Below are 26,109 nucleotides of genomic sequence, written 5' to 3'. Positions count from 1 at the left end.
GTGGTGGTGTGGCTGGGTGGCCAATCAGCGTGCGTGTCGCTGGTATCTGTGCTCTGGAATCTGGCTTTTGAGCTCTGTGCCGGAGAAGGTGCTGGAGGAGGAGGAGGTGGAGAAGGAGAGGGAGGAGGAAAAAAAAAGCACACAATGGAGAGAGTCAAGAAGAACGGCGGCAGGCGCTGTGGCACCAGAAACTTCACTCTCAACGAGTTGCAATGCTTCTTTGACTTTTTCATGGAATACAACATTATTCATGGCTACGCCAGCGAGGAGTATAAGCACCTCGACCCCTCTCAGCAGCCTTGCGAGCTTGGTGACAGCAAAAATGGCAGGGAGTTGTTCTACTCAAAGAGCTACTGGGTCAAGCTCACCGACGAGTTCAAGAGCACTGTGGTGGAGTACAACAACATGCTCATCAGCAATGGCATGGCCAGAAATCCGGCGCTCAGTGATGCAATGCCCTTCAATCCCCTTCTTGGGTCGACTACCAGCTCTGCTGTAGCAGCAGCAGCAGTGGCTGGCACTTCTGCTGCCCACAATCACAACGTCAACAACTACATCAGAAATTTTCCCAATCGTCCTTACAACTCATACAAGAAAAGGGTCTATGAACAGGTGAAGCTCTTTTGCGGATCCAGCTCGAAAAACTACGTCAACAAAAACAATCAGATATTGAGAAACTTCCTCTACCACTTGCTCAACAGAAATTTTGATTCCCACTCTTTGTCAGACAACAACAACAGCAAGTTGAACAACTATATTGACATGATGAAGATCAACAACTCTAACTTGAAACACAAAGTGACTTCAGATCCTCCCAACATGCCCTTTAGTGGTGTTTCCAACGGCATTAGTACGGTCTCTCCCCCTGCTGTTCCAGACAACTCAAGCTCTACCACAGACACCATTCGCACCAGAAACAACATTGCTCGGCTTATCAATCTCAACATGGACCTCAGTGTTGAAAACAACAAGTTTGAAACCACATCGCAAATGTTACTAAGCAAAATCTCCAACATCGAAATGACAGACGGTTCGGTTGCATCGAAGACACATACGAAGACGGAAGATACGACAGAACCAAACATTGATGAGGAAGAGCGGCTTGGCCGAGAAATACGCCGGCTTCGAGCCGAACTATCCGCAAAGGAATCCGAACTCCGACGTTTGCAACAGACTCACAAAAAATAACTCGCCTGGTTATCCCACTCAAAGCGGGGTTTTTGTGTGACAGATTTTTGAATCCGCGTCTGTTTGTGCGCGGCACGTCCCACTGGCTTAATTCCGCATGCGCGCGGATGACCCTGCGATGGAAAAGATAAAAAATTATCAAAACGATCTTTCCGGCCAATCAGACTGCGTGCCGACACCGGCCAAGAAACTCATATCCCTCTGCAAGCGGGTGCTTTGAGCATATCGGATTTGAGACATGTACCGATTCCCCGTATCTTGTGCAACCGCCGGCCTTTTAAGTTAAAATGCTCTGTATTCACTTTTAAATAATATAAACTTCTCTTTTCCCTCTGTTTTCAAATTTTTTCATTTTATTTTTTTTCATTCATTTCCCTCCCTCAAAACCAAACCACGATCAAATCTTTAAAGGATCAAAGATTAACTGATCAAAAGATCAAAAGATCAAATCATCAAAACACTAAACACCAATCACCAGAGACCAATCAGAGCGAAACCAAATAAAAATACCCAGAAACGGATCAAGAGGCTGACCAAGAAGAATCCCCATACAAATATCTCCACCAAAGAAGCTACCATTTTCTCTTTTGCATTTTATATGAAACTAATAATCTACTTTATAATCCTTTTACTCTACCATTAACTCATCTTCAATCTGATTCTTCCCTATTAATCCTTCAAACAAACAAAAATCTGTATTTATACCTTATAAATCTATATCTTATTTCACCCCCCCTTTCATTATCTCCACTTTTGTTTAATAAATCTCTCTCACCTTCTTTAATTCCTATTCAACCATGATCACTGCTCAAGACCTCTTATTTTCTCCCACAAGTGAAAAGCCAATGTTTGACGATAGATCCTCAATTAAATCATGGCTACAAACAAAACTACTTCCCTTGGGCATCCTTATAGTCATCGAAAGAAGTGATGATACTAAGATTGTATTCAAGTGTAAAAGTTATCAGTATTCCTCTAATTTCAAAAAAATTAGACAAAAGAGAATATCAAAAAAGCAAAAGTTAATTCTTCTAAAAAAAGGTATCTATAACCAAGTTGAGAAATTTCAAAAGGAAAAACAAAAATTACTAAGGAAAAATAACCCAAATTCTTGCCCTTTTAGAATCAGAGCAAACTTTTCAATTCGTGCAAATAAATGGTCAATTGTTATAGTCAATGACAACCATAATCACCCATTAAAGGACCCAATATCAAACGATATTCAACCACACTTGGCCAACAACATTAATAATATAAACAGCATCAATGGTATTCCCAATCTTGCCAACTTAAATAATGTTTATAACCCTATTAACAACGTCTCGAACAATAACAACTCTAATCTTAAAATCGATATTATCAATACCAATAATTCTAATCTGATTTTAGAGAATCAGAATACTATCGAAGAAACTTTTAATACTGCTTCCTTTAACAACGATATTCATATTAATTTGTTCAAAAACAAATTCCATATCGTAGAAGAAGCTGCTCTTGAAAATTCAAAACTTACATATAACTTGATGAAAAATAAACTAAAAATTCTCAGCGCAAACAATAGCATTAATAATTCTAATACTCCTAATAATAATTTCAATAGTATCAACAATATTAATCTAAATAATATCCCCAATAACAACCAACAACAATCAAACTTTCCAATAATAATTAATGAAAATTATTCTCAATTTAACTCTCATAATAACACTAATAACAATAACAATAACAATAACAATAACAATAACAATAACACCAATACTATTGATGCTAACAACAATAGCAGTCCCAATAATAATCTCTTCAATACCAATAATATTAACAATAATAATAATATAAACAATTGTAGTAATATCAACAACCAATCCCTATACAAGTTAAATCCCTTAGATGACCCCTTTTCTCCGGTAGTTTCCGATAAAGATGAATATCTCACCTCAAACTCCTTATCCACCACTTCTACCTCAACCTCATCTCTATCAACATCCTCAAATTCTTCTTCTTCATCCTCTTCTTCCAATAACTCAGCCTTTTCAACAAACAATTATCATCAAAACAACAATAGCAATTCTTCTATAATCAACAATAATTTTGTTGACTTTAATACCATAGACAGTATTAAAGAAAATAGCGTAAATAGCAATCATATAAGCAATATAAATAATATAAACAATAATAATAAAGAAAACAATCTAAATGTTAACCATATAAACAACACAAATAATAATAATAACAACAATAATAATAATAATAACAATAATAATAATAATAACAACAACAATAATAATAGTACACCTTCTCATATTAATGATCAAATCAAAAATCCCAAAAATGAAAGTGATATTGATGATTTAATAACTGAATTGTTTTCTAATAAAATTCAAATATCAAAAAATCAATCTCAACTTCAGCATCAGCATCAAAACCAGATTCAAAACCAGATTCAAAACCAAAATCAAAACCAGATTCAAAACCAAAATCAAGTTCAAGTTCAAATTCAAAGCCAAAATCAAAACCAGGTTCAAGCGAATTTCATGTCTAATGGCATGAACAATTCCAATAATAATAGAAATCTTTTTATAAATTTCAATGAACATGTTAACACAACTGATGAAGAATTAATTGATCAGATTATGAAAGATATGAATATTGAATGTCCACTCTTATTCCCCGAACAATATACTGATGATCAAATTATTCATGATTTCACAACTTATAATATTAATATCGATAATAATATGCAGAGTAATATTGATTTCAATAGCATGAATATAGACAATATAAATATCAACCTCAACAATAACAATAATAATAATAATAATAATAATAATAATAATAATAATAATAATAATAATGGCTACTACAATAATAACAACAATATAACCACTCCAAATGGAGGATTGTTTGAAAAGGAGTACTCAATGAGTGATTTTACAAAGGATTTTAATCAAACTTTCAACAATGATTTCAATCAGGACTTTTCAAACATCAATATGGATAATTTAAATATTGATGCCAATAACATCAACTTGATGAATATGAACAATCAAAATACATTGCCTATTAACGATAATATCAACACTAATGTGAATACTAATAAAATTAACGGGAACCCCAATGAAAAGTTCGACTTGAATTTCTTAACTAGTAACGAAGGTTCTCCAATTATATCCAACTCGCCCATCATAAATAATACAAACAACAATAACAGCAACAATAATAACAATAGCAATAACAATATAGTAGCACACCAAATCCCCGTAATAACTTACGTGAATGATTACAATCATGATGCCTTTAATATTCATTAGAATTCACCAAAAATAGATGGTTTTGTTTATTTATCCTTATATTTTTATATCTTTCTATATAATTGACCTTTAAAATTTTTCTTTTCTTTATGCTAAAACAAGTTTGTAGATTGAGTTTATTTCTAAATGTGTGTATTATTATTCCCATAAACTTGACCATGTTTGAACTAAAAGTAGTATGAAATAAAGTAAGAGACTAAGAACAATTATCAAACAAAAAAATTGAAAACAAATAACTATAACTTAGAAAAGTGAATATCAATAGTAGATATTGTGAAAACAAAACAAAAGAAACACTTCAGGAAAAAAAAAAAAAAGAAGAAAACTAAAAAAGGAAAAAAAAAAGAAAAAAAAAGATTAACAATAAATTTTTAAAAAAAAGTAAAATAATGGGTTTATATTAACTATTCATCATTAAATATCAAAACACTTTCCATTGCACGACGGAGATTTTCAAGACCTTCCATCTCTCCACTTTCATATATATCATCATCATATTTATGTTCGTTATCATTATCATTAAAAGTATCATCATCGTTTGCACTAGTCTTAGGAGTAGTATTATGACAGTTGTTGGTTGAATTAAAAACTGGTAGTCCAGACCCTTTTCCAAACTTCAACGTATCGACTGTAAACCCATTACCAAACACATTATAGTTGTTGATGAACATTTTTGCATCCTCAATATCACTATTGTCGTTGAGGAAATCGTTATTGTTGGCTTGTGGTTCTGTATTGTGTTTGTACAATCCAGTGATTGGATCCAATGGTTCAACTATTGAAAAAAGACTGCTTGTGTAATTTTTAGCATTTAATGCATTGCTTTGTTTGATATTTTTGTTGAAATTGTAATAGCCAATTTGGAATCTTCTGTTATTTTGAAAAGCTGCAAATGGAAAACAAGTTTCTAGTTCAACTTCAGATAAAGGATCAACGAAATCATAATCAATTTGATTGTTGATGTTTCTTCTAGGAGTGTTGGAGTTTGGGTGATTAGAATTAAGATTAAAGTTGGAATGACCATCAAGGTGGTTATAATTATTATCATTTTCGTTTTCATTTTCACTTTCGGTGTCATTTTCGCTACTATTTTCAGTATCATCGTGAGTATTATCGTGAGTGTTAATGCCATTGCCATTAATGTGATTATTGCTTTCAGTGAGTATGGTATTTTGGTTTGGTTTTTCTTCAATATTGTTAATTATCAAATGATCTGGTAGGAGAGATTGTGGAATTGGAGCAATTGGCAATTGGTATTTCCAAGAAATAGAACCATCATCTGGGGATATAACAAAAATCGAGTTTTTGTATAAGTTTAAAGATAATATACAACTTTTCATTAGGCCATATTGTAGGATATTGTTTCTAATGATTTCAATATTTTGGTCTCTAAATTGGAAGCCAAAGGACTCATTATTGATATTGTGAAGCAGTGGAATTTCAGCTATTTTGGGGCCCAAGGATATTTTGGATAGGCCGATGTTTGATAGAATCCAGCTATTATTGTTTCTCGAGTATTTGATGTTGTTGTTATTAACATCATTGTAGAAATCCGATGAAAACCAGTGTAAGGAGCCAGATTTCTTTGTGACGACGGCTAAAGCCGAATTACCAATGGACCACAAGATGTTGTCGATAGAAGCAGATATTTTTCCACGATTATATTTTGCAACCAATGAAACCTCTAGAGGCATTCTTGTGAGATCCCAAATGTAGATATTATCACCCCTAGTGTTGCAAGTAGCCAAATGAGAGTCGTAAGGGGATAAAGAAAGATTTGAGACCCCATTTGAAGGTTTGAAGATGCAGAGGTTGATTTTGGATACCAAGTCCATTATGACTACGAAATCCGGCGAAGAGTTTTTGAATTTATCATTTTTCATGATATTGCTGACTAAGGATTTGATTGTTGTTGATTGATCGAGAGAGTTGGGAGTGTTGGTAGCTGCGTGTGGGTTAGAGCTGATGAAGGGAGTGTTTGGTTCATTGAGGTAGTTTTTGATTTTTGAAGAGCTCAAATGAGAAAGCTTTAGAAAGCCATCAATTGCAGCAGATGATAGGTTGTTTACGACTCTATTAATTAGGGGAGATTGGTCTGGTAATCTTAGTGAGGTTAGGTTTATTGATTTCTTATTTAGATAGGAGACATTGGAGGAGGGGTTGTAATTTGGATCATCGAGATTGTTATTAGGCTGGTTAGATGGAGAGATATTGTCATTAGAGATGTTATGTTCATTAGAAGGATCATTAGAATTAGAATTAGAATTAGAGTTTGGAGAAGAGTTGGAAGAAGAATTGAATTGGGGAATATAAGCTAACCATCTACCAGAAAGGTCGAAGATTGGGGTAATATTGTGAGAGGACTTTGTTTTCAAAGAATGGGAAAAGATAGGAGAGATGTTAGATTTATCAAAGATGGATAAATAGCCATCAGCCGAAGAGACTACAAAGAAGTTTAAAGAGGATTTGATTTTGTATGGAGGAGTGCCGATGTTTGAGGAAGGGAGAGAAAGAAGTTTTTTAAAGGAGTTTTCGGGGGTGCATAAGTTAATTGAGTAATAAATGAAAAAGAAGTTTTTCTTTTGGTTTGATTTGTAGTAGGAAATGATTACGTTGTATGTTGAAGAGGATCTGATGGAGTCTATTGGAGTGATGGAGATGATTTTGTCGATGTTTTGAATATGTTTTGAAGCAATCAAGTGAAGAGTTCCACCCAAGTAGTTGTTGTTATTGTTATTGTTATTGTTATTGTTATTGTTATCGTTATTATTAGGGAACCAGTCCCAAATTTCAAAGGAGTCTTTGTATGCGATATACAATTCAGCGTTTTCACCAAATTCAATGGAGTTTGAGTTTAGGTTGCCATTAAGATATAATAGAGACCGGTCTAAATTGTCGACATCAATATCGAGATCCAAGTCATGGAAATGGTTCAAGTCATCGTAGTCGTCATTAATATCATTGTGGTTATTGTTATTGTTATTGTTATTGTTATTGCTATTGTTATTGTTATTGTTATTTGTGTGTGTGTTAGTAGAAGACAGGATATTTGGGTCATTAGACAACGGGCTCAAGTTCAAGTTTGAAACCGAGTGGGAGATTGAATTTGAGGTGGCAGAAGATGAGGATAGTCTATGCTTGTATAGAGATTTATCGTTCTGAATGAGATAGGCGTTGTTGGCAGCAGTGGCAGCTAGAACAGCCTTTCCTCGTAGTTTTTTCCAGGTGGAGGAGTTTGAGGTGAAGATACCCTTTCTTGGAGATGTTGGCCTTCAGGGGATGTTAGTGGTTGCAGTTTGCAGTGACAAGCTGGGTAGCAAGAGAGAGGTCAAAAAAAGGAAAAGGGAGAGCAAAGGTGGAAGAGAAGAGAGAAATATACTTACTCCCTGCAAATACGAGTTCTATCATAACTTGGAAGCATATTGTGCTGAAGAAACCAAAAAAGATGGAAAAGAGATGGCGAGCCAAAGGAGCCTGGGAAAAGAGAGATATATCGAATGGCAAACCGAAGAATTATAAATCAAAGCGCAACCAACAAATGGACCACCAGTAACACAGGAAACAGAATCAAGAGAGCTGGTCAAAACAGTGGATCAGAGATAGTGGATCAAAACAGTTGGTGAAGAAGTGAGAGCAGATCAAAGGGTCGTAAACACCTCCCACAAAGAACCAGCGAGATAACCCCAGCAAGTCCAGCCAATCACAGCGCGGCTGCGTCTGCTCTACAATGCCTTATCCGCAGTGATAAGCTCAGATCCACAACGCTGGTGTCAAGCACACGTGCAACAGCTGACTCAGCTGCACACGTGTCAATGCACGTGCGAAGTGCATGCAACACCGACCATGTGACTGTGCTCATGTGACCGCACGTGACTTTCACGCTTATCTGCGACATGTCCGATAAGTACTGCCGAACAAACGCACATCCAACGATCAATTATCCACCACCCTCACTTTCAACAATGCTGATCTGAGATATATAAAGAGACTGCTCTGGAAGTGCACTTTCTTCCATTCTTGTACCTAGCAAGATATTCTTCTATATAGCAAGCTATTTCGTTCTGCTTTCCTTATCGATTTATCTATCCCTCTGTCCTTTCCTACTGCTTATTATGAAGCTCACCACTGTCTCTGTCTTGTTGTCTGCTCTTGCGGCTCAAGTCCTCGCTTTCAAACCCCCTACTGGACCTTACGACGTCAAGACTGCTGCCTCTGTTGCCAGAACCTTGATCCACAGGGAATCCATCTTGAGTTTGAACTCTGTCGACACCAACGGCTTCCCTGTCTCCTTTAGTGAATATTATGCTGACTGTTTAGATTCTGGAGATCCAACTTTAATTATGTTGGAGATCTCCTCTACCTGGAAAAACATCAAAAACTCTCCCTCTACCAAACTCTCCTTTTCTGTCAGAACCGGCGACCATCCTATCTCTGATAATTCGGTCAACCCAAACTACCCGGGTGGAATCGTCAAATCCACTGCTGGCTCTCCCAGGCTCAATGTTAAGGGTTCTCTTGTTAGAATTGAAGATCCCTTGGAAATTGCCAAAATTGAAAAATGCTTTGTTCAAAGACACAAGGATAGTGTCTTTTGGTTGCCAACAAACCCCACCTCTGCCCACAAAGGTTTCTGGGTCAAGTTTGACGTTGAAAGCATATACATGGTTGGTGGTTTTGGTGACAGAGCTTACATTGGTGATGTTCCAATTGACTTGTACAGAAACGCTGAAATCATATACGATGAGTTAGACACTGAGATCTCTGAACAAAAAGACACCAAATTGTCCTTTTTCAACTATAAAATCCAGGCCCTAGCTTCCTTTTTCTTAGAATAATCAACATATCTTTTCCCTTGCCCTTTACTCATGAACTTTCTTTTTCTCTTATCTTTTTTCTTGTTTTTTCTCTCATCTTTTCTCTCACCTTTACTCTCATGTTTTTATTTCCTTATATTAATATTATTTGTTTTGTTTTGATGGCTATATCTCTTTCATTTGCTCTCTCCTATTCGAGGTGCGCTCTCTCTGTTTTTATATAGATCTCTGTTGATCTCTTTGGATCTCTCTAGATCTCTTTTGTACTCATCAAATAAAATCTTCTCTTATCGCCTTTTCCGTCCCACAGCAGTGGTTCCGCTCTCTATTGTTTACCATTTCTTATCTGATAACGAATCCACCCATAATCAATCAATAATCCTTTAACCATCTCAAAATGATCTCGAAACAATCTTGAAACAATCTCAAAACAGTTTTGAAATGATATCCAATTGTGAATGAGCTGCTTTTTGTGTCATTTAGTTTCTTTTCCCATCCTCCATTTCCATCTCTATTTCCTTCTCCATCTCCTTCATCTCCATCTCTCGTCTACTTTATTTCTATACACTCGTATCACCATATTCATCAACACTTCCTTAGCACTTCCTTAACACTTTCTTATATTCTTATCTTTTGATTATAACTCATAGTTGAAATGTATCCCAGAAATATCCTTTCGTTTCTCTTGCTTTATCTTTCTCTAAACATATCCCTTTCCATCTCCCAAGAAACACCTACATCAACAAACAAAAAATTCATCCACTCAATCTCAAAATCTGTCAACCAATTCAAAAACGAACCATTCACTGTTCTAAATCATGAAAAAAACGATGTCTTTCTAAATATCAATCCTGTTTGCAACTCAATCTTACACATTTCCTGCTTAAATAAATCAAAGAAAAACTACCGAATATGCTCTCCCAATAACTCAATCTGCAAATGCTACTACATCGGTTCTGTTCTATCTGAATGCTTGAAATACTGTTCCACTTATGATCTATCCTCCTACAAATCAATGAGACTGCAATGTGAAAAGAATCCCTTCCTACTAAATTTCGATTTATCTTTATCCTCAATTAAATACTCTCACCATTTATTACCTTCTCATCCAAATTTAAGCAAAAACTCCAACTCAAATAACATTGATAAAAAGCTACTAAAGGAAATCAAATCCTTCAAAAAGACTTTCAACATAAAGAACACATCTCATTATCAAAAAACACCTGTAAATAACATTCCAATTCAAGCTCAACCTTCAGACTTGGATTTACATGATATCCTCATCACAAGCAACACCTCAAACCACCACGATTTAAACAAAGTCTCCCCCTACAACATCTTCAATGATGATCAACATATCATCTCAACTTATTTCGAAGAATTGCTAAAATATGAGAGAGGTCCTTTGAAATCATCTACCCAAAATTCAGTCTCAAATGAAAACTCTTTCTTAAGTTTATTAGAAAAATCAAATTTCGATTTCTATCCTTTAAATGATCTTGATTCAATTGATGAAAGTCAATTATACCAACAAAAATTAAACCATCTCAAAAATAATTTCCACAACTTTACTGAATTCTCACACAATTTAAAAGCAAATTTAGAAAAAATTGAAAACACTTCAGAATCAGCATCAAAGCAATCTTATACTAAATCCACTGCGTTGTCTTATAATGAAAATGTCTTGTTTCAAGATTCCTTTACTGATACTGTAAACGAAAACAAAATTGACAATAACAATTATTACTATTCTTTGCTCAACAAATCAAGTGTTACAAGTAATGGCTTTAGACCAATAAATTCATTCAAAGCTTTTCAAAATATTCTAATGTTTCTTACAACTCTTTTATTAGCCATCTTACTTGGATGCATATTATTATAATATTTTTAATTCATCTATCTCCTTTGTTTTTTTATTTCATTTCACTTTTTTTTAATTTAACTTTTTTTTAATTTAGCCTTTTTAATTTCCTTAATATCAGTAATAAATACAAAAACAATATATATATTCAAATAATTTTAGAGAAAACGAAAAATCAAAGTTTAATAAAAATTGAAAATTATCAAAGAAAAATAAATAAATAAATATTTGAAGAAACAAGTAAATAAACAAATCAATTAATAAAAAATCAAAAACAATACAAAATGCATTAAAATAAAAACTGGCTTGAATCAGTAATTCAAACTACATGAAATTATAAAAATGAAATACTAAAATAATAAAATAATAAAATAAAATAGTAAAAAAATTAGTAGAATAAAATAAAAAAAATATTTCAAGTAGAAAATAGATTTTATTTTGTCAGGCTATTATTAATTTTACTTTCCACCGTATTAACTAAAGCTCTGGCTTTTTCTAAATCTCGTTCATCTTCAATTCGAGACGTTTTTATATTCTTTTTATCAGATATTCTTAACTTATTAACACTCTCAACAATCTCATCTTCATTATTTACAACACATTTCACCTTAAAATTATAAGACATGTTGGGATATTTATCGTATCGAACAGTTACTGTTCTTCCATGGAAAATGGAATTGTTAAACTCTTGAATGAGCTTATCTCCATCTTCTTCATCGTCAAGATCGATTAATCCAAACCCTTTACTGTTTCCATTCACTGAAGGGATTTCTACTTTACATTTATATCCATGAGCATTAAGATGGTCCAATAGTTCTTCCCATGTTGTAGAGTATGGAATATTACCAAAAAAAATTCGATGGCGATTGACTTCAAAATTATAAGGCTCGTAATTATTGCCCAAATTGTTCCGGAAAAGTTTGGGATTGTTCATTTTAGAATTATCACGATTTTTCCCTTTATTATTCATTTGTATATTGTCATAATAGTTGATTCCATTTTTGGGATATGTGTAATTGTCATCGTCATCAATTTTCAAAATAAAATTATAATCATTTGGAGTATATCTAAGGTTTCTTATAACTGGATTTGAAATCTGATTGTTTCCATCAATACTTGAATTGGAGAGATGTCGATTTGATTTTGAGTTTATATTTGAATTTGGATTTGAATTTAAATTTAAATTTGCATTTGCATTTGCATTTGGGTTTTGAACATGTTTATTTGGATAATTCCTATAATAAAAATTATTGGGCCAGTTATTATTCAAGGAAATCGAAGGATCTGAATGATTGGCTCGATTAGCATATATATCCTGAGGAGGAAATGTTGAGACTCCTGAATCAGAGGGATTACGCGATATTGAAACACGACCAGTAGGATTTATCATGGGCAACGATGTTTTTGAATTGGATAGATTAGAATTATTATAGAAATTTGTAGGATGGGTGATATAATTTTTATAGGGAATAATGGGATAAAACGATTGTGGTGGGAGTGGATAATAAGGGGCTCCATACTGATTCTTAGGAGACGAGTTTAAAGGAGAATCGTTGTTTTTCATAATAGCAGTGTCATATAAATTGGAAGAGGCTGGATCAGTAAAATGTTTTGAATTTGAGTTGGCGACTGGAGTGTTTTGAGGCGACTGAGATGGAATAACCAGCCTGGAAGTCTGAGAGTCATTTTCTGAGAATCTTTTATCGTTATCTTCCAAGGACTCGTTATCAGCATTATCGAAGCCAGGATTTATGTCATTCAAATTGGTCAAAGTTGGAATAGAAGGGTAGATTAGGTTTGGATTCGATGCATTTGGAGAAAATATTGGAACAGAGTTATATACATTTGGAGGAGCAAAAGGAAACATTGGGCCTGCAGATTGAATAGGCAAAAAGGCTAGTTCTACAGGATTGTTGGTAGTGTTGTCAACCATAGCAGGATTGATGTTGGGAATGTTGTTTTTGTCATTGAAGTTTTTATTCGCAGAGTCGTTGTTGTAATTATAGCTGTAGGGGTAATTGTAATTGGAGTTGTAGTTATAGTTATAATTTTGATTGTAGTTGTAGTTGTAAGATTGGTTGTAATTGTAGTAGTTGTCATTGTCTGGGGTTTTGAGAATGGGTTTTTTGTGGTTTTTATTGTCATTATCAATCGCATGAAAGTTATTATTATTATTATTATTATTATTATTATTATTATTGTTGTTGTTGTTGTTGTTGTTGTTATTGTTGCTATTGTTGTTGTTGCCGTTATTATTATTATTGTTGTTGTTGTTGTTATTGAAATTGTGATGTTTTTTAGCAAAATTGGAATCATTTCGCTGAAGATTTGCCAGTCGATTTTGAGCAGAAGGAGGGTAGTTATTATATGGAACATTTGAAGAATAATTAAAATTACAATTATAGTTATTGAAAAATTGATTTGAGTGATAGGAATTTTGCTTATAGGTAGAAGAGAAGTTGTTATAATTGTTGTCGATTTCGATTTCGTTATTGGGTAGGATATTTTTCAGAAAGTGGTTTCGAATTGAGTTGTTTTTTGAGGAAATATATTTTTGGTTTGTGATGTTATAGTAAGCATCTTGGTTATTGTAATAGTTTAAGAAATTATTTCTGTTGTTATTGTTGTTGTAGTTGTTATTTTTATAGAAATTCAAATCGGAAGAAGATATGATTCTATCAGATAAAGACAAATTAATGAGAGAATCATTGAATTTGGTATTATTTAACAGGTGTATACAATTGAAAGCCAATTTTCTATCAAAAATTAGGACATCAGCATTGAGAATAGGAGAGTTTTTATTCAAGAAGATGAAGCCAATGGATGAGGAAGGAATAACATATGATAGTAAGTTTTTAATGTCTTTCCAAGTGATGCCATTTGGTAGGTTCAGTATGTTGATGGTTTGTAAATTGTTTGTGTTATTTTGATTATCAGAGATAGAATCAGTGTTATCATCATTGTACGTATCGTCATTATCATTGTCATCCATATTGTTATTATTATCGTTATAGTTATCATCAATATTATTATTATCATTATCATTATCATTATCATTATCATTATCATTATTATTATCATTATTATTATTATTATCGTTTTCATTATCAGGAATCGAATTCAAAGTAAAGTCAGAAGTAACATTTGGTTTCATTTGATTAATTCCTGATTGGAGATTAATATTTGAGAGAGACTTTGGACTTGAAGAGTCTGGGGGCATGTTGAGTTTGAATAGAAGAAGTTAAAAGTAAAATAAAATAAAATAAAATAAAGAGAATAATAATGGTGAATGGTGGTTTTAACAGGCCAATTACCAATTAGTTAATTGGGAATAGTAATAGTAATAGTAATAGTAATAGTAATAGTAATAGTAATAGGCAATTATAGTAAAAGTATACTTCGGTGGTAGTAATTGGATTATGTGTATATGTGTGTGTGTATATATATTTATTTAATGGACTTTGTTTTGAATTACTTCATAACCAAAATTGAAGAAAGAGATGGGAAAAGAAAAAGCTTTAGTAGGTAGAAAATAGCAGGAAATAGCAGATAAAAGTTCAAAGAATAAATAGTTAGACAGTAATTATGGAAATTGATGTTGAAAATACAAGTATATGGGTAAACAGCATTTTCATGAGAAGAGAAAGAGAAAGAAAGAGAGAAAGAGAAAGAAAATTTTTTTTTTCTGTTTTATTTAAAAGTAGAAAATAATAAAACTCAAAAGCAGGACCATAAAATTTAAAAAAATTAAGAAAAATAAAAGGAAAAATTAAAGATTGATAGATCAGAGACCTGTCTTTCAAAAATAATAAATTTAAAAATCAAAAACACTACAAATAATAAAAATTTTCTCAGAAAATACGGTTTGAAGCTGCTGAGCATGTTATGACGATAATTAACGTGTTTTGAATTGCAAATTACAATTTTAGATTATATTTTAAAGAAAGATAAAGTAAATTACAGATGGTTTCTAACATAAAGCCAAATGAGATGGTTTTCAACTTCCCTGTAGATTAGAATAGAAAGTTTTGCTGGGCTACAAAGAGGACGATGGGAAAGATGAGAAGTAAGTTGTGGAACTGGATAGCAGACGAGTGTTTGTATGTGGGTTATACATATTACTCTTATTATTCCCATTACTCCCATTACTCAAATCAACCCAAAACTAGCAACGACTTCGATCTTTTGTAGGTGGTGCAAGGGCTCAAAAGACAATGGGAGCAAGAACAGTGGGAGCTGGAAGAAATAAACAGTGGTGTAGAGCAGTCTAAAAGGCGTAAGCAGTCTCATAGGCGTCAGGGTGCCAAACAGAGAGCCAAGTTGTGACTGTGTTTTGAAGACAAAGTGGCTACAAATTGAAGAGGAGTTGCAGAGCAGAGACAAGGAAGGTGTTTCAGTGATTTTTGGTGCAGCAAATCGAGAGCAAAACAAAACCAAACAGAACCAAACAGAACCAAACAGAGGAAAGTGCTGGTGATGTTGGAGCTGCAAATGGGGAAAGATCTCCAAAGCACCAGCCCACAGAGAGATAACGCTCAAGCCATAATAGCGCCGCCGCGGGACGACGCGTCTGTGCGGCAGGACGAGTGTTGAAAATTTCTCTGCTGCTCCACGCAGTCCAGCTGCAAAGCGCATGCGTTACTGCAAGCACTTGCCAATCACAGCGCCGCATAAGCAATAAAAACAATCTAGACCACCCAAACTGTACAGACATGATCGTGCAATTACAGTTGTGCTTGGCACTGTTATCTTACCAGGACTGCAAAGGGTGTTTGGTTGAGGCTGCATTTGGGTTTGGCTTTTAGGCTTGCAAAGCACAGATTCCACATAGATTGCACGCAGATGAAAAACGAACCTAAAACAAACTGTAAACCGTTGGGCTGCAGAAGGTGTCGGGCTCTGCATGCTCACACCGGGATTCTTCGGCTCTATATTTACGACCCATTTGGCTGCCTTTATTATTCAAGCCAATCAAGCTGCAAAACCACTTTCTCTGGCTTTCGTTTACCATAAACTGCTGCTACCCATTTTGTGTTGTGGTCAAAATTTATTGGAATAGCAACTCAAAGCTTAAATCTCAAGATCTCAAGAAAATCGACACTCTGCTTTGGGCCATAAGCTCTGTTTAGGTTTGAAATATCTACTATTAAACAATATTCAATTGCAACATATTGCTTGTCTGTTGTCTGTCTGCTGCGTTTTATAACTGATTTTTTGTTTGTATCAACCACAGCACCTTATTGTTTGGAAAATCCTAAACAATAATTGCTCCTGTAGTATTTTAAAGGTTACCAAATTAAATGATTTTGTCTAGTTTTTAACTTTTTGTTGAGTATGCTGGAAAAAATTTTCAAAGCGAAAAAGCAAAAATTGCTCATGAATCAGAGATGAAAACAAACTGAGTTTCAAAAATAAAGTATATATTATAAATAGAATTTTTTAACTGCAAAAGTTGTAAAATCCGCAAATAGCCAAAATTCCAAAATTTCAAAATTCTTATATTTCTTATGTTTCTTAAACAGGATAAATATTTCAATGTTCTTTTAATGTTTTGGCTATGAGATCAGTTAGATTTTAATAAAAATTTGAGTGATAATGTTCTTGCATGCTGAGTTTTATTTACTTTGAAACACAGCTCTAAACAATATCTCAATTCACTAAGAGATAAACAATAATACTTTTCATATTTACTAAGCAGAATTTCATCAGCAAACGATTGCTAAAGCAAGTTGAATTCCGTTTAAACTTCTTTGTGAACCAGTTGTTATTGGCAAAAAGAAATTTAAGAGTAGACTTTACACCAATCTTTTAGTGCTTTATGAATCATATCCATATGCAACAACTTTATTCAGGGTTGTTAAAATCATTAAGGTTTAAAAAATAATTACAGTTTCAAAGCTTAGACCAATAGAGTTTTATAATTCAATATTAAAAGGGTTTTTATTGTATGAACATCAATCATGTTTGACACTTGCAGAAACTTAAATATTTCAGTATACACATTCCCGATAACAACTATCTTCCTAGCCAACAAAATATGCAAGCACACTCACACACCTGCAATATACGGTACACACCACTGTTGGACATTATTTTTTCAATATTCACTATTCATCTTTCAACTAAACTATGAACTTTTTATGGAATTTAATCTGTGATTCCAAACACCAATTTACTAATATATTTGTAATTGTTACTGCTCTCTTTCGTCTTTGTTCTTCAGCAGAACTGATCATATTTAATACAATAAACTCACTAATCACACTGTTTTTAACTGTTCCAACAACATATTTATTTCAATTTAATTCATTTCCCTAAACATTTATTTTCAGCGACGATATATCTCTCTTTTGTTATTATTACTATTATTATTATCATTACGATTATAAAGCATTTGAAAATGAGTCTTAACTGCAATATCCCTGAAATTCTTTACTCACACATCGTTCACGTGTACTTCACTTAATCATTTTTAGGTCGCTTTTAGGTTGTTTTAATTTTCTCTCGCCTTTTTCTTTCTTCAAAGCGTGTGAGAAAATATTCATTATTTATTATCTTACGTATAAGAGTGATAATCGGAAATTCAATGCACACCATTTCATTTGCAGATCCAAAAATAAGAGACCACCAACAAAGGCTGATCCACCTTCAGGTTCAACTAATAATCCAACACTCCAAAAGCCTGTACCTCTTGTCGGGATACAGAAATCAAGGGTGTTGGTGCCCTCAAAGCTTAATCCCCACAGCCGAAATGCATCTGCCACACACATGTGACACATATATAGTTTTTTTCCGGAACTGAAATAGCCGGCCGTCTCACAGCACCGTCGTGGCGCAGACATGCTCTTAGTCACGGGATATCGCACGTGTACCAGGTCTTTTTCTATTTTGGATTGTTGTCACGTTTCTCACTGGCCGTTTTGGAAAAAAAACCAATAGCCATTTCTTTTCTTCAGACTATACACGTCCATTCAGCCCTCTCGCCTAGATTCATCGTTGTCGCTACATTGTCCTTTCAAATTCAATCTCAAAATGTCAAGCTATGCTGGGAAAACCGTTGCTCAATTAAAAGAATTATTGAAGGAAAGAAACCTATCCATTATTGGGATTAAAAACGATCTAATTAAAAGACTTGAAGCAGATGATAAATCATCCCAGCAAGAAGCTGAAAACCAGTATGAGACCGTAGAGCCCTCAATTGAACCCAATAATGTCCAATCTAACAACAATCCAGAAGATTCTACTGATAGCAATAAGCCTACACAAGAAAATGATGAACAACAACAACAACAACAACAACAACAACAACAACAACAAACACAAGCTATACCAAACTCACACCCTGCAAATGACTCTACATTGACTGTTATAATGCCTAAAATATTTAAAGTCAACAAGGTTCATGAATCTACTGTCAACACTAAAAATGACTCAAGTGACTCAAATGATAGCGAAGCAAAAGAGAAAAAAACACTCACTCCCGATGAATTAAAAACTGCAGCTATTGAACTACTCCAAAAGAAAATCTCAAGAGCTAAAAAATTCGGGGATAAAGTTGGATTAGAAAATGCTGAAAGGGATTTAATAAGAGTCCAAAAATTTGGTGTTCAACCTGGTACATCATTAGCAAGAGAATTGACTTCCACCACTGAAGAATTGAGACCCAGAAAGAACTTTAAAAGGTCTTCAAGTAGTATTAACAAAAACTACCATAACCGTAAAAGACCCTCACATCCTAGAAGATTTAATAGCAATCACAGCGATAACAGTAGAAGATTTAGAGAAAGAAGATAGTAATTTTTGATTGAAAAAATCAATAAATAATTAAATAATTGAATAACAACTAGTAAAACATTTTTTTATTTTTTTAATTCAATCAAATTTATAAAATTTATAATTTTCAATTTAATCTTCTTGTTTTACTAAAATTTCGCTACCTCTTTTTTGTCTTTGTTTTTCCTTTATTTATTTTATTTCTCTTTCTTTTGTGATTTTATTTCATCGATATTTTTTCTAAACAATGTTATTATAATTATAGTTATTATAGTATTATATTTATTATTATAGTTATTCCGTTTTAATTTTCATTTTACTTTTCGTTTTCATTCTCGTTTTCATTTATTTCTTTATAAGCCAAGTATATTTGTAAATTTATTAGCTTACCTCATTTCAATCATTGCCTTTACAATATTTTATTTATCTATTTTGTTCTTTATCAACCATATCATTTAACGATTTCTTGACTTCATTCCTCAATCTATTAGAATTGACTGTTGATTCATTTGCCAAATTATCTATCATCTTCGATATCACAGATGATATCTGAGCATTATCTTCAAACTCATCAAAACTTTCAAATATGTCTTCTGGCGATATATCCTGTTCTTGACCAGCGTTTTCACCTTTGTTGTCCACATTGCTCTTCCCAACAGAATCAGGCAATCTCATTATAGACCCTTCAATTAGCGCTGTTAGCTGGCCTCGATTCTTAAACAATAACGAGGGATCTTTGGAGATTTCATTATCAACAAACTTTCTAACTAGCTGCATCAACTGCTGGTATTGGGGTGTTTCAACAAAACTCTGCAAAATCTCTTTCTTTCTCTCATCAAAACTTCCACTTCGCTTGTACGTGAGAATCAACTTGTTGATATCAATCGCCTTGCTGCCAGCGTTACTGGTGTTTCCATTAAGCCCTGCCATAGCAAGTATCTGTAGTTTCAACAACTCCAGCAACTTCAAATACTCCTAATACTCCAAAACCTGCAACTCCAAGAGTTTCGGCCTCTCGCAAAATCGGCCCGAGCGGCACGTGCCGAGCCGATATAATCAGCTTTTGAAAGAAGGAGAATCAGTAAAGCACTCCAGATTTTGGTGCTTTACTCTGTTCAATGCTGTCTTATTGATGGATCCTTCTGAGATAATAGCTGTTAGTGAGGTTCTAGCTACTATTCCTTTGGGCTGCAATCCAGACACTACGCAACACCTTGTTCCAAAAATCCACTGTTCCCATTTGTCGCTGGAACAGCAGCAGATTCAACTTTTGCAAAGCAGGTTTAAGAAAGTAGACAACCCAAAGAAACAACAGGTCTTGGAAACCTATTTGAATGAGTTGATTGATGCTTTGGACTCTATTCTATCCAACAACCAAACTGAGTGTTTTAAAAATAACGACACTCCGCCCTTGAATTACTCAATCAACAAACTATATTCAAATGTCCAATTTTTGGTGAACAACAACTACTCTTCAAAGCTATATAGAATTTTAATTTTGAAAATCAAAAATCATTTTGAAAATTATTTTGACTCAACTTTAAAAGTCCAGTTTGATCATCTTATAGCTCAAATTAATTCAAATGATTATAAAAACCACATTCGCTTTCTAAATCTAAGCTCAACAAAGGAATACTCCAACAACTGGGTTCTCGATCTAGGTTATTATGATGATTTGATAATTTTATTGACAGATTTCTTAAAATTGTTCACAGACTCTTACAACATGTGGATGCGTAAAATTGTTCTAATCCGATTAATTTTTATTTATTTGGATAGATCATTAATACCTTTTGACGATCTTAAATTGTTGTCCAATTTTAATCTAAATAGCAAGAAAAAACTTAAAGAGTTTGGGGTTTACATCGTTATGGCTTCATTTTTTGACAAAAGAAAAACAGATAAATTTAAAAATGCTACCCAGAGCAATAAAACTAACGATGATGATCACATTGGTGCTCCTAATGAAAAAAAAAATAAAACAGGTCAACCTGAATATGAACCTGATTTCGACTTTGATTTTGATTTCAAGTCTGCAAACTCTTATTTATATCCAAAAAATTCTAACAAGTATGGTCTGTTGGTCTTTTTATATTTATTCTATTCTCTTAGAATTATTCGGTTATTCATAATATCGAAATCGATTGCTTTGAATAGCAATTCAAATAATCAATTGGACCCTGCCAAATTCAATGATTCTAATAACACTAAAAACCTAAACATTTTGTACACTTTTATCTTGAAAGTTATGAAAATTTTGAAAGAAATAGATCTTTTTGACAATTCGGTCTTATTTGATAAAATCTTTCAGCTTGAGAATAAAATCTTTTATTCTGATTACAAAAAGACATTACTATCTTCAAATTCAAATGATGATTACTCGACCAATCCCTTCAATTCAAAATTTATTGAAAACTTCATCAATGTATTCAAGTTTGAATTATCTTTACTAGAAAACATTTATAACAGCAATTTCAATTTGAGTTCTTGGCAGAAAAATTCCAACAAAAAAAAAGTCTCTGAAGTGAAACAATACCAATTTGAATCATCTGTTTTATTTCCCGATAGTAATAGTAATAATCATAATAATAACAATAATAATAATAATAATAATAATAACGACAGTATAAACCACATAAATTCGGAAAGTTATTTTAAAAATTATGACAATCTCAAAGATATAAAAAGAAATCAAGAGAAAATTATCAAAAACAAGACAACTATAGTAGATTCATTATTATTTCAAAACTTTGAAGAAACGTTGAATTTAATATTACCGCCAATTATTCGAAACTCAAACAAACACTCATTAAACCATTTGTATAAATTCACACTAAATGATAATAAAAAGATTCCAATATTAAGCAAAATTTATTCCAAATTAATTGAAAATAATTTAAGCTCAAAAATACTCGATAATTTTGGTAATGCCAATTCAAATAGTAATGTTATCACCAAAAGCTCCAACAATTTGGTTGATTTCTTATTCAAAGAAAAAGAAACACTTGATCACATTATTAGATATAGTTTTAATAACAACGCTAACTTTGTTAATGATATTAACAATAAATTCTCTAATTTATTAAGTATTAAGAATAATTATCCAATTTTGTTAATCGTAAAGTATTGCAATGATTTTTTTCAAGATTTAATGGTTTCACTATCTTCCAATGATCAGATCTTGGACTATGAAATGGCTCTAAATGGCTTGTTTGAAAAAATCATTTGGTTTTATCAAAGAATCGAAGACAAAACATATTTTGTCAGAATCTATAAAAATTATTTGTCCAAGAGATTAATCAATTATTATTCAGAAAATGTTGAGCTGAGCAGAATCAAAGTTGAAAAAAGTGTCGAGGCTGAGAAAATGTTTTTAAAGCTTTTCATCAACTATGACAAGGAAGAAGCATCAATCAGATTCAACAAATTTATGGATATGTTTCGAGATTTGAATCTTTCAAAAACATATAAAACCAAGTTTCATGATCATTTGAAAAACTTCCCCACTGTTTTGGAATTCTCTCCTTTGATTTTAACTACTAAATGTTGGCCAGATCCTCCGTCGTTTGTGGGAAATATTACATTACCTAGTCCACTCAATAATATTCTTAGTGAGTTTAACCGGTTTTATGCTGAAGGGACTAACTTGAGACGGCTAAACTGGTCTTTTTTTTACAACACAATTATTTTAGATGTGAACTTTCTGACAGGGTTGAAGACATTGAATATTAATATCATAACCGCGTCTATTATTCTTTTGTTTGAAAATGAATCAAAGATGACATATCTGCAAATTTTGGAAAAATTAGAGGTTGATATAACCCATAACGATGCAGAAAGCAAAGGAGAAACAGAAAGCATTAAAACCACAGAAAGTTACTCGCATTCAACGAAAGTGATCGATTCAATTAAATGCTCGTTGTATTCGTTAACTGCATCCAGAAATCCAATATTACTAAAAAACAAAAAGAGTCCAATGTTTCTCAATGATGATATTTTTCGATTTAACGACAATTACCAGAACAGTAGTGAAATCGTCAAGGTCCCTGTAATTTCACTAAAGAATTACAATCGGAAGGTTGAAGTATATCGGTCTTCAATGTTAAATAAGAAACAAAGGAAAAGAACTGTGACTGGCTCTGTTGTGAGAGATAATGACCAATCACCAACAAGCAGCAAAGTGCTGAAAAATAGTCAAGAAAATGTAGAGGAAAATTTAGCTGAAAACATGGATGAATATCTTGATGGCAGTGATTTTATTTCAAAAAGACTGCATGTTAAATTAGAGGAAAGCATGCAAAATGACAGATCATTAGAAATAGAAAGTATTATTATCAAAAATTTAAAAGGATCGGGTCCCATTACTCATTCTAACTTGATCATGAGGGTTATTAGCTTGATTAGGGACAACGGAAGAGAGGAGCCAACAATCAAGGACCTTAAATTAGGAATTGACTCGTTGTTAAGTAAAGGGTATATTAAACGTGAGAGAAGTGATCTGTATATTTATAATCCGTGAAAGAGTTAATGATGAATTGACTGTGTGGTTATACTATGCAATAATTTTGAGGAAGAAATCAGTGTATATAGACTATTTATTTATAGGCCATTGTTTGTTAAACCAATGGTTACACTACTCTTGACCTTCTTAAAAAGTGATTTAAAAAATAGAAATAGCTTTCAAAAGGCTCTTTTTTTGTTGTTTCTTCTTTGATTGGACTGACCGAAAAACTGAGCAAAAGGCCCACTACTTCCAGATGATTTTTGTTGCCATGATTGCTGAAAAAAGTTTTTGTTCGTATTCCCACCAAAATTAAAATGGAAATTTTTGGCTCTACCATTACTACCAGTGCCAGTACCAAAAGGATTAAAGCCTCCCTTTTGAAAATTATAACTAGTTTGGCCACCATTAGATGCAGGCCTACCATGAGGATCATTTGGGTCGTCACCATTGTCATATCTCTCCTTCAACTCTTTGTTTGATAAAACTTCATATGCCCTATTGATTTCACTCATTTTTGCTTCGATTTCTTCTTTAGACTTGTTATTGCCCTGGTATTTGTCTGGATGAAACTTTTTGGTCAAAGCTCTATAAGCCATTTTAATTTCAGCCTGGTCAGCGTTTCTAGGCACTGCAAGGATTTTATAGTAATTATTTTTTGAGGACTCGGGACGCACTTGCTGGTGCCTTTGCTGACGCTGGCTTTGATGATTCCAGTTTTGTTGATTCTGGTCTTCAATTAGGGATTCAAATTTTTTGTAATATTTTTGAAAAAGTTTGTTTTTGGTAATTTTGTTTTTATTAATGTTATTTTTTAAATAGAAATCAAATATTTTTTTCAATTGATTTATATTCTTGGATTTAAGTAGAGATTCAAGTTTTGGGATGACAGCGGGAAAAAATTGAGGGATGTAGTTATTATTTTTAGTTTCTTTTGGTGTTTTATTTGAATTTAATAGTTCAAGCTTGATAATATTGTTGGCATAAAATTTTAAATCCTTTAAATTGAATGTTGAATGTGATGGTTTTGAATTTAACATTGAAATAAGGATGATTTTGTTCAATTCAAGAGAGAAATTATTTATTGTCAACAAAATATTATCCGATAATAGATCTGGATTTATTGAAAAATAATCAGGACTATTGTGATGATTTAAAAGATAATTATTAAAAAGATTGGACAAGTAATTTAATAACTGAAAATTATTTGAAATTTTTCTATCTTTAAAGTACCTTTTCATATCAAGATTTGAGATTAGAAAGGGATGGTCAGGGGATAATAGGCTATCAAGCATTTCAGTATAATGCGATTCATCTAAGACGTCAGGTTTCTCATCTTCATTATAATTGTAATCAGTATCACCGTTTCTATTGACAATGAAATAATAGTCGTTATAGGATTTAAAGCGATTGAAAAGAGCAAAAAAGTTTATATTTCGTGAAAAAAATTTCATATAAAGTTTTAAAATCGAATTATCAAAATCATAATGAATACCTCTTTTAGTAAAGAGGTGAGATATTCTATCATTACTGAATTGAAAAAGATAAAGATTTGATAGAATTAAATAATTGGTTGAATCTAGGGGTAAAAGTTTTGATAGAGATAAGAAGGAGGATAGCAAATTCTGAGTAAGCTGATATTTTGACAATGGAAACAGTGACAATTTGAAATTACCAAATAAATATTTTAAATCATTTTTGATCAGTAGCAAGTATAATTGAGGATTTGAATGAGAGATTGCAAGCGCAGAAGATAGGTAATCGGAAGTTGAATTGTAGTCTGCGGTTGAAAAAGAATTTGAAAAAGAATTTAAGTTGGAATTTAAAGTTTTGTTAATATTTGATATCAACAGCTTGACCTCATTAAAATCAGTTAAAATTTTATCGAGTTTATCCCTTGGTAAATACTGAATCGAGGAATCATTTAGCAAAGCGGAAATGGCATCGTAGTTACCAACTTGAAGATATAAGGATAACAATTGAATAGTGACAAAATTTCTGGAATTCTTGTGTTCGTTTTCCTTAGCATTATTGGTGTTGTAATGCAGGTTATAGATATTCAAAAAGTTGCTCAAATCAGTTATAGCTTGATTTAAATTTTTTAAAGAAACGTTGAGAATAGCCTTCTTATAAAGAGTTCTTAAAGATAGATCAATCACCTGGTCAATTGATAGATGGAGAGTAGAGTCTGAACAAGATGCTGGAGGTGTTGAATTCCGCAGTTGTAGTTCAGATAGCAAAAGATTATAACGATCATCTAAATTTGTTTCTGGATTATGAGAGGATAATTGGTCAAGAGATTGAAGTTGATGTGTAAAATAGTTAAAATCTAAAACCGAGTGAGAGGAGGATGTTGACAAGACGAGAAACTGAAAGGCTGAAAGATAAACAAAAATCAGAAGCCAGAGCCGAAAGTTATTAGAATATTCCATTGCCAATGTAAGACCATCAAGAGCAGCAGCTGGCAATGAGTGTTGAAAATGAATTATATGGATTGGTTGGGATGGAGGTTTCAAACTCAACTCTGATTCAGGGCTGGGATCCAAAAGGGAAGGTTGGTGCAGATAATTCACTTTAGGATGCATGTTTTTGAGCAATACTCATTTTGGTCATTATCCATTTTAGGCACTGTTTGTTTTAAGCAGTTTGTGGTTAGTGAAACTA

General features: G+C 33.0%; 9 protein-coding genes across 9 annotated transcripts; 5 read left to right on the top strand and 4 right to left on the bottom strand.

Moving 5' to 3' along the window:
- The first annotated feature begins 128 nt into the window (after nt 1-128).
- On the top strand, nt 129-4,569 carry AFT1 (DNA-binding transcription factor AFT1). Its single transcript, XM_020189116.1, has 2 exons — nt 129-971; nt 2,024-4,569. Exons 1-2 carry the CDS (start codon nt 145-147, stop codon nt 4,494-4,496), a joined length of 3,300 nt encoding a protein of 1,099 aa, XP_020046974.1. The 5' UTR covers nt 129-144; the 3' UTR covers nt 4,497-4,569.
- Nucleotides 4,570-4,900: 331 nt separating this feature from the next.
- ASCRUDRAFT_86315 (uncharacterized protein) lies at nt 4,901-8,095 on the bottom strand (the record flags this gene model as incomplete). The annotated part of the gene is made up of 2 exons (XM_020194923.1): nt 7,880-8,095; nt 4,901-7,766 (listed from the first exon to the last, which is right to left on the bottom strand). Exons 1-2 carry the CDS (start codon nt 7,915-7,917, stop codon nt 4,901-4,903), a joined length of 2,904 nt encoding a protein of 967 aa, XP_020046973.1. The 5' UTR covers nt 7,918-8,095.
- Nucleotides 8,096-8,689: 594 nt separating this feature from the next.
- On the top strand, nt 8,690-9,244 carry ASCRUDRAFT_24676 (CREG family protein; the record flags this gene model as incomplete). The annotated part of the gene is made up of 1 exon (XM_020189861.1): nt 8,690-9,244. A coding segment is annotated over one exon (555 nt), but the record flags the coding sequence as incomplete, so codon positions are not given.
- A 721-nt stretch (nt 9,245-9,965) lies between these two features.
- On the top strand, nt 9,966-11,192 carry ASCRUDRAFT_8281 (uncharacterized protein; the record flags this gene model as incomplete). Its single annotated transcript, XM_020194783.1, has 1 exon — nt 9,966-11,192. One exon carries the CDS (start codon nt 9,966-9,968, stop codon nt 11,190-11,192), a length of 1,227 nt encoding a protein of 408 aa, XP_020046971.1.
- Nucleotides 11,193-11,557: 365 nt separating this feature from the next.
- ASCRUDRAFT_76043 (uncharacterized protein) lies at nt 11,558-14,856 on the bottom strand. Its single transcript, XM_020193318.1, has 2 exons — nt 13,911-14,856; nt 11,558-13,751 (listed from the first exon to the last, which is right to left on the bottom strand). Exons 1-2 carry the CDS (start codon nt 14,389-14,391, stop codon nt 11,605-11,607), a joined length of 2,628 nt encoding a protein of 875 aa, XP_020046970.1. The 5' UTR covers nt 14,392-14,856; the 3' UTR covers nt 11,558-11,604.
- Nucleotides 14,857-18,203: 3,347 nt separating this feature from the next.
- On the top strand, nt 18,204-18,965 carry ASCRUDRAFT_35231 (SAP domain-containing protein; the record flags this gene model as incomplete). The annotated part of the gene is made up of 2 exons (XM_020190584.1): nt 18,204-18,536; nt 18,636-18,965. 2 exons carry the CDS (start codon nt 18,204-18,206, stop codon nt 18,963-18,965), a joined length of 663 nt encoding a protein of 220 aa, XP_020046969.1.
- Nucleotides 18,966-19,367: 402 nt separating this feature from the next.
- On the bottom strand, nt 19,368-19,874 carry SHG1 (Shg1p; the record flags this gene model as incomplete). The annotated part of the gene is made up of 1 exon (XM_020191809.1): nt 19,368-19,874. One exon carries the CDS (start codon nt 19,872-19,874, stop codon nt 19,368-19,370), a length of 507 nt encoding a protein of 168 aa, XP_020046968.1.
- A 202-nt stretch (nt 19,875-20,076) lies between these two features.
- Nucleotides 20,077-23,463, top strand: ASCRUDRAFT_8277 (cullin; the record flags this gene model as incomplete). The annotated part of the gene is made up of 1 exon (XM_020194777.1): nt 20,077-23,463. The coding sequence occupies one exon, from the start codon at nt 20,077-20,079 to the stop codon at nt 23,461-23,463; it is 3,387 nt and encodes a 1,128-aa protein (XP_020046967.1).
- A 161-nt stretch (nt 23,464-23,624) lies between these two features.
- On the bottom strand, nt 23,625-26,030 carry ASCRUDRAFT_8276 (J domain-containing protein; the record flags this gene model as incomplete). Its single annotated transcript, XM_020194776.1, has 1 exon — nt 23,625-26,030. One exon carries the CDS (start codon nt 26,028-26,030, stop codon nt 23,625-23,627), a length of 2,406 nt encoding a protein of 801 aa, XP_020046966.1.
- Between the last annotated feature and the right edge of the window lie 79 nt (nt 26,031-26,109).

This window comes from Ascoidea rubescens, assembly GCF_001661345.1.
Source record: "Ascoidea rubescens DSM 1968 unplaced genomic scaffold ASCRUscaffold_7, whole genome shotgun sequence".
NCBI classification, from domain to species: domain Eukaryota; kingdom Fungi; phylum Ascomycota; class Saccharomycetes; order Ascoideales; family Ascoideaceae; genus Ascoidea; species Ascoidea rubescens.
Note: the sequence above shows the minus strand (reverse complement) of the source record. Positions and strands in the feature narration are given on the sequence as shown.

Excerpts from the sequence above, each read along its gene's own strand:
- AFT1 (XM_020189116.1), top strand. The coding sequence starts at position 145 with ATGGAGAGAGTCAAGAAGAACGGCGGCAGGCGCTGTGGCACCAGAAAC. Across the intron at positions 972-2,023 it reads CTCAGTGTTGAAAACAACAA|TGAAAAGCCAATGTTTGACG; the intron begins GTTTGAAACCAC and ends TTCTCCCACAAG.
- ASCRUDRAFT_76043 (XM_020193318.1), bottom strand. The coding sequence starts at position 14,391 with ATGCCCCCAGACTCTTCAAGTCCAAAGTCTCTCTCAAATATTAATCTC. Across the intron at positions 13,752-13,910 it reads TAGAAAATTGGCTTTCAATT|ATGCTTACTATAACATCACA; the intron begins GTATACACCTGT and ends ACAATAACCAAG.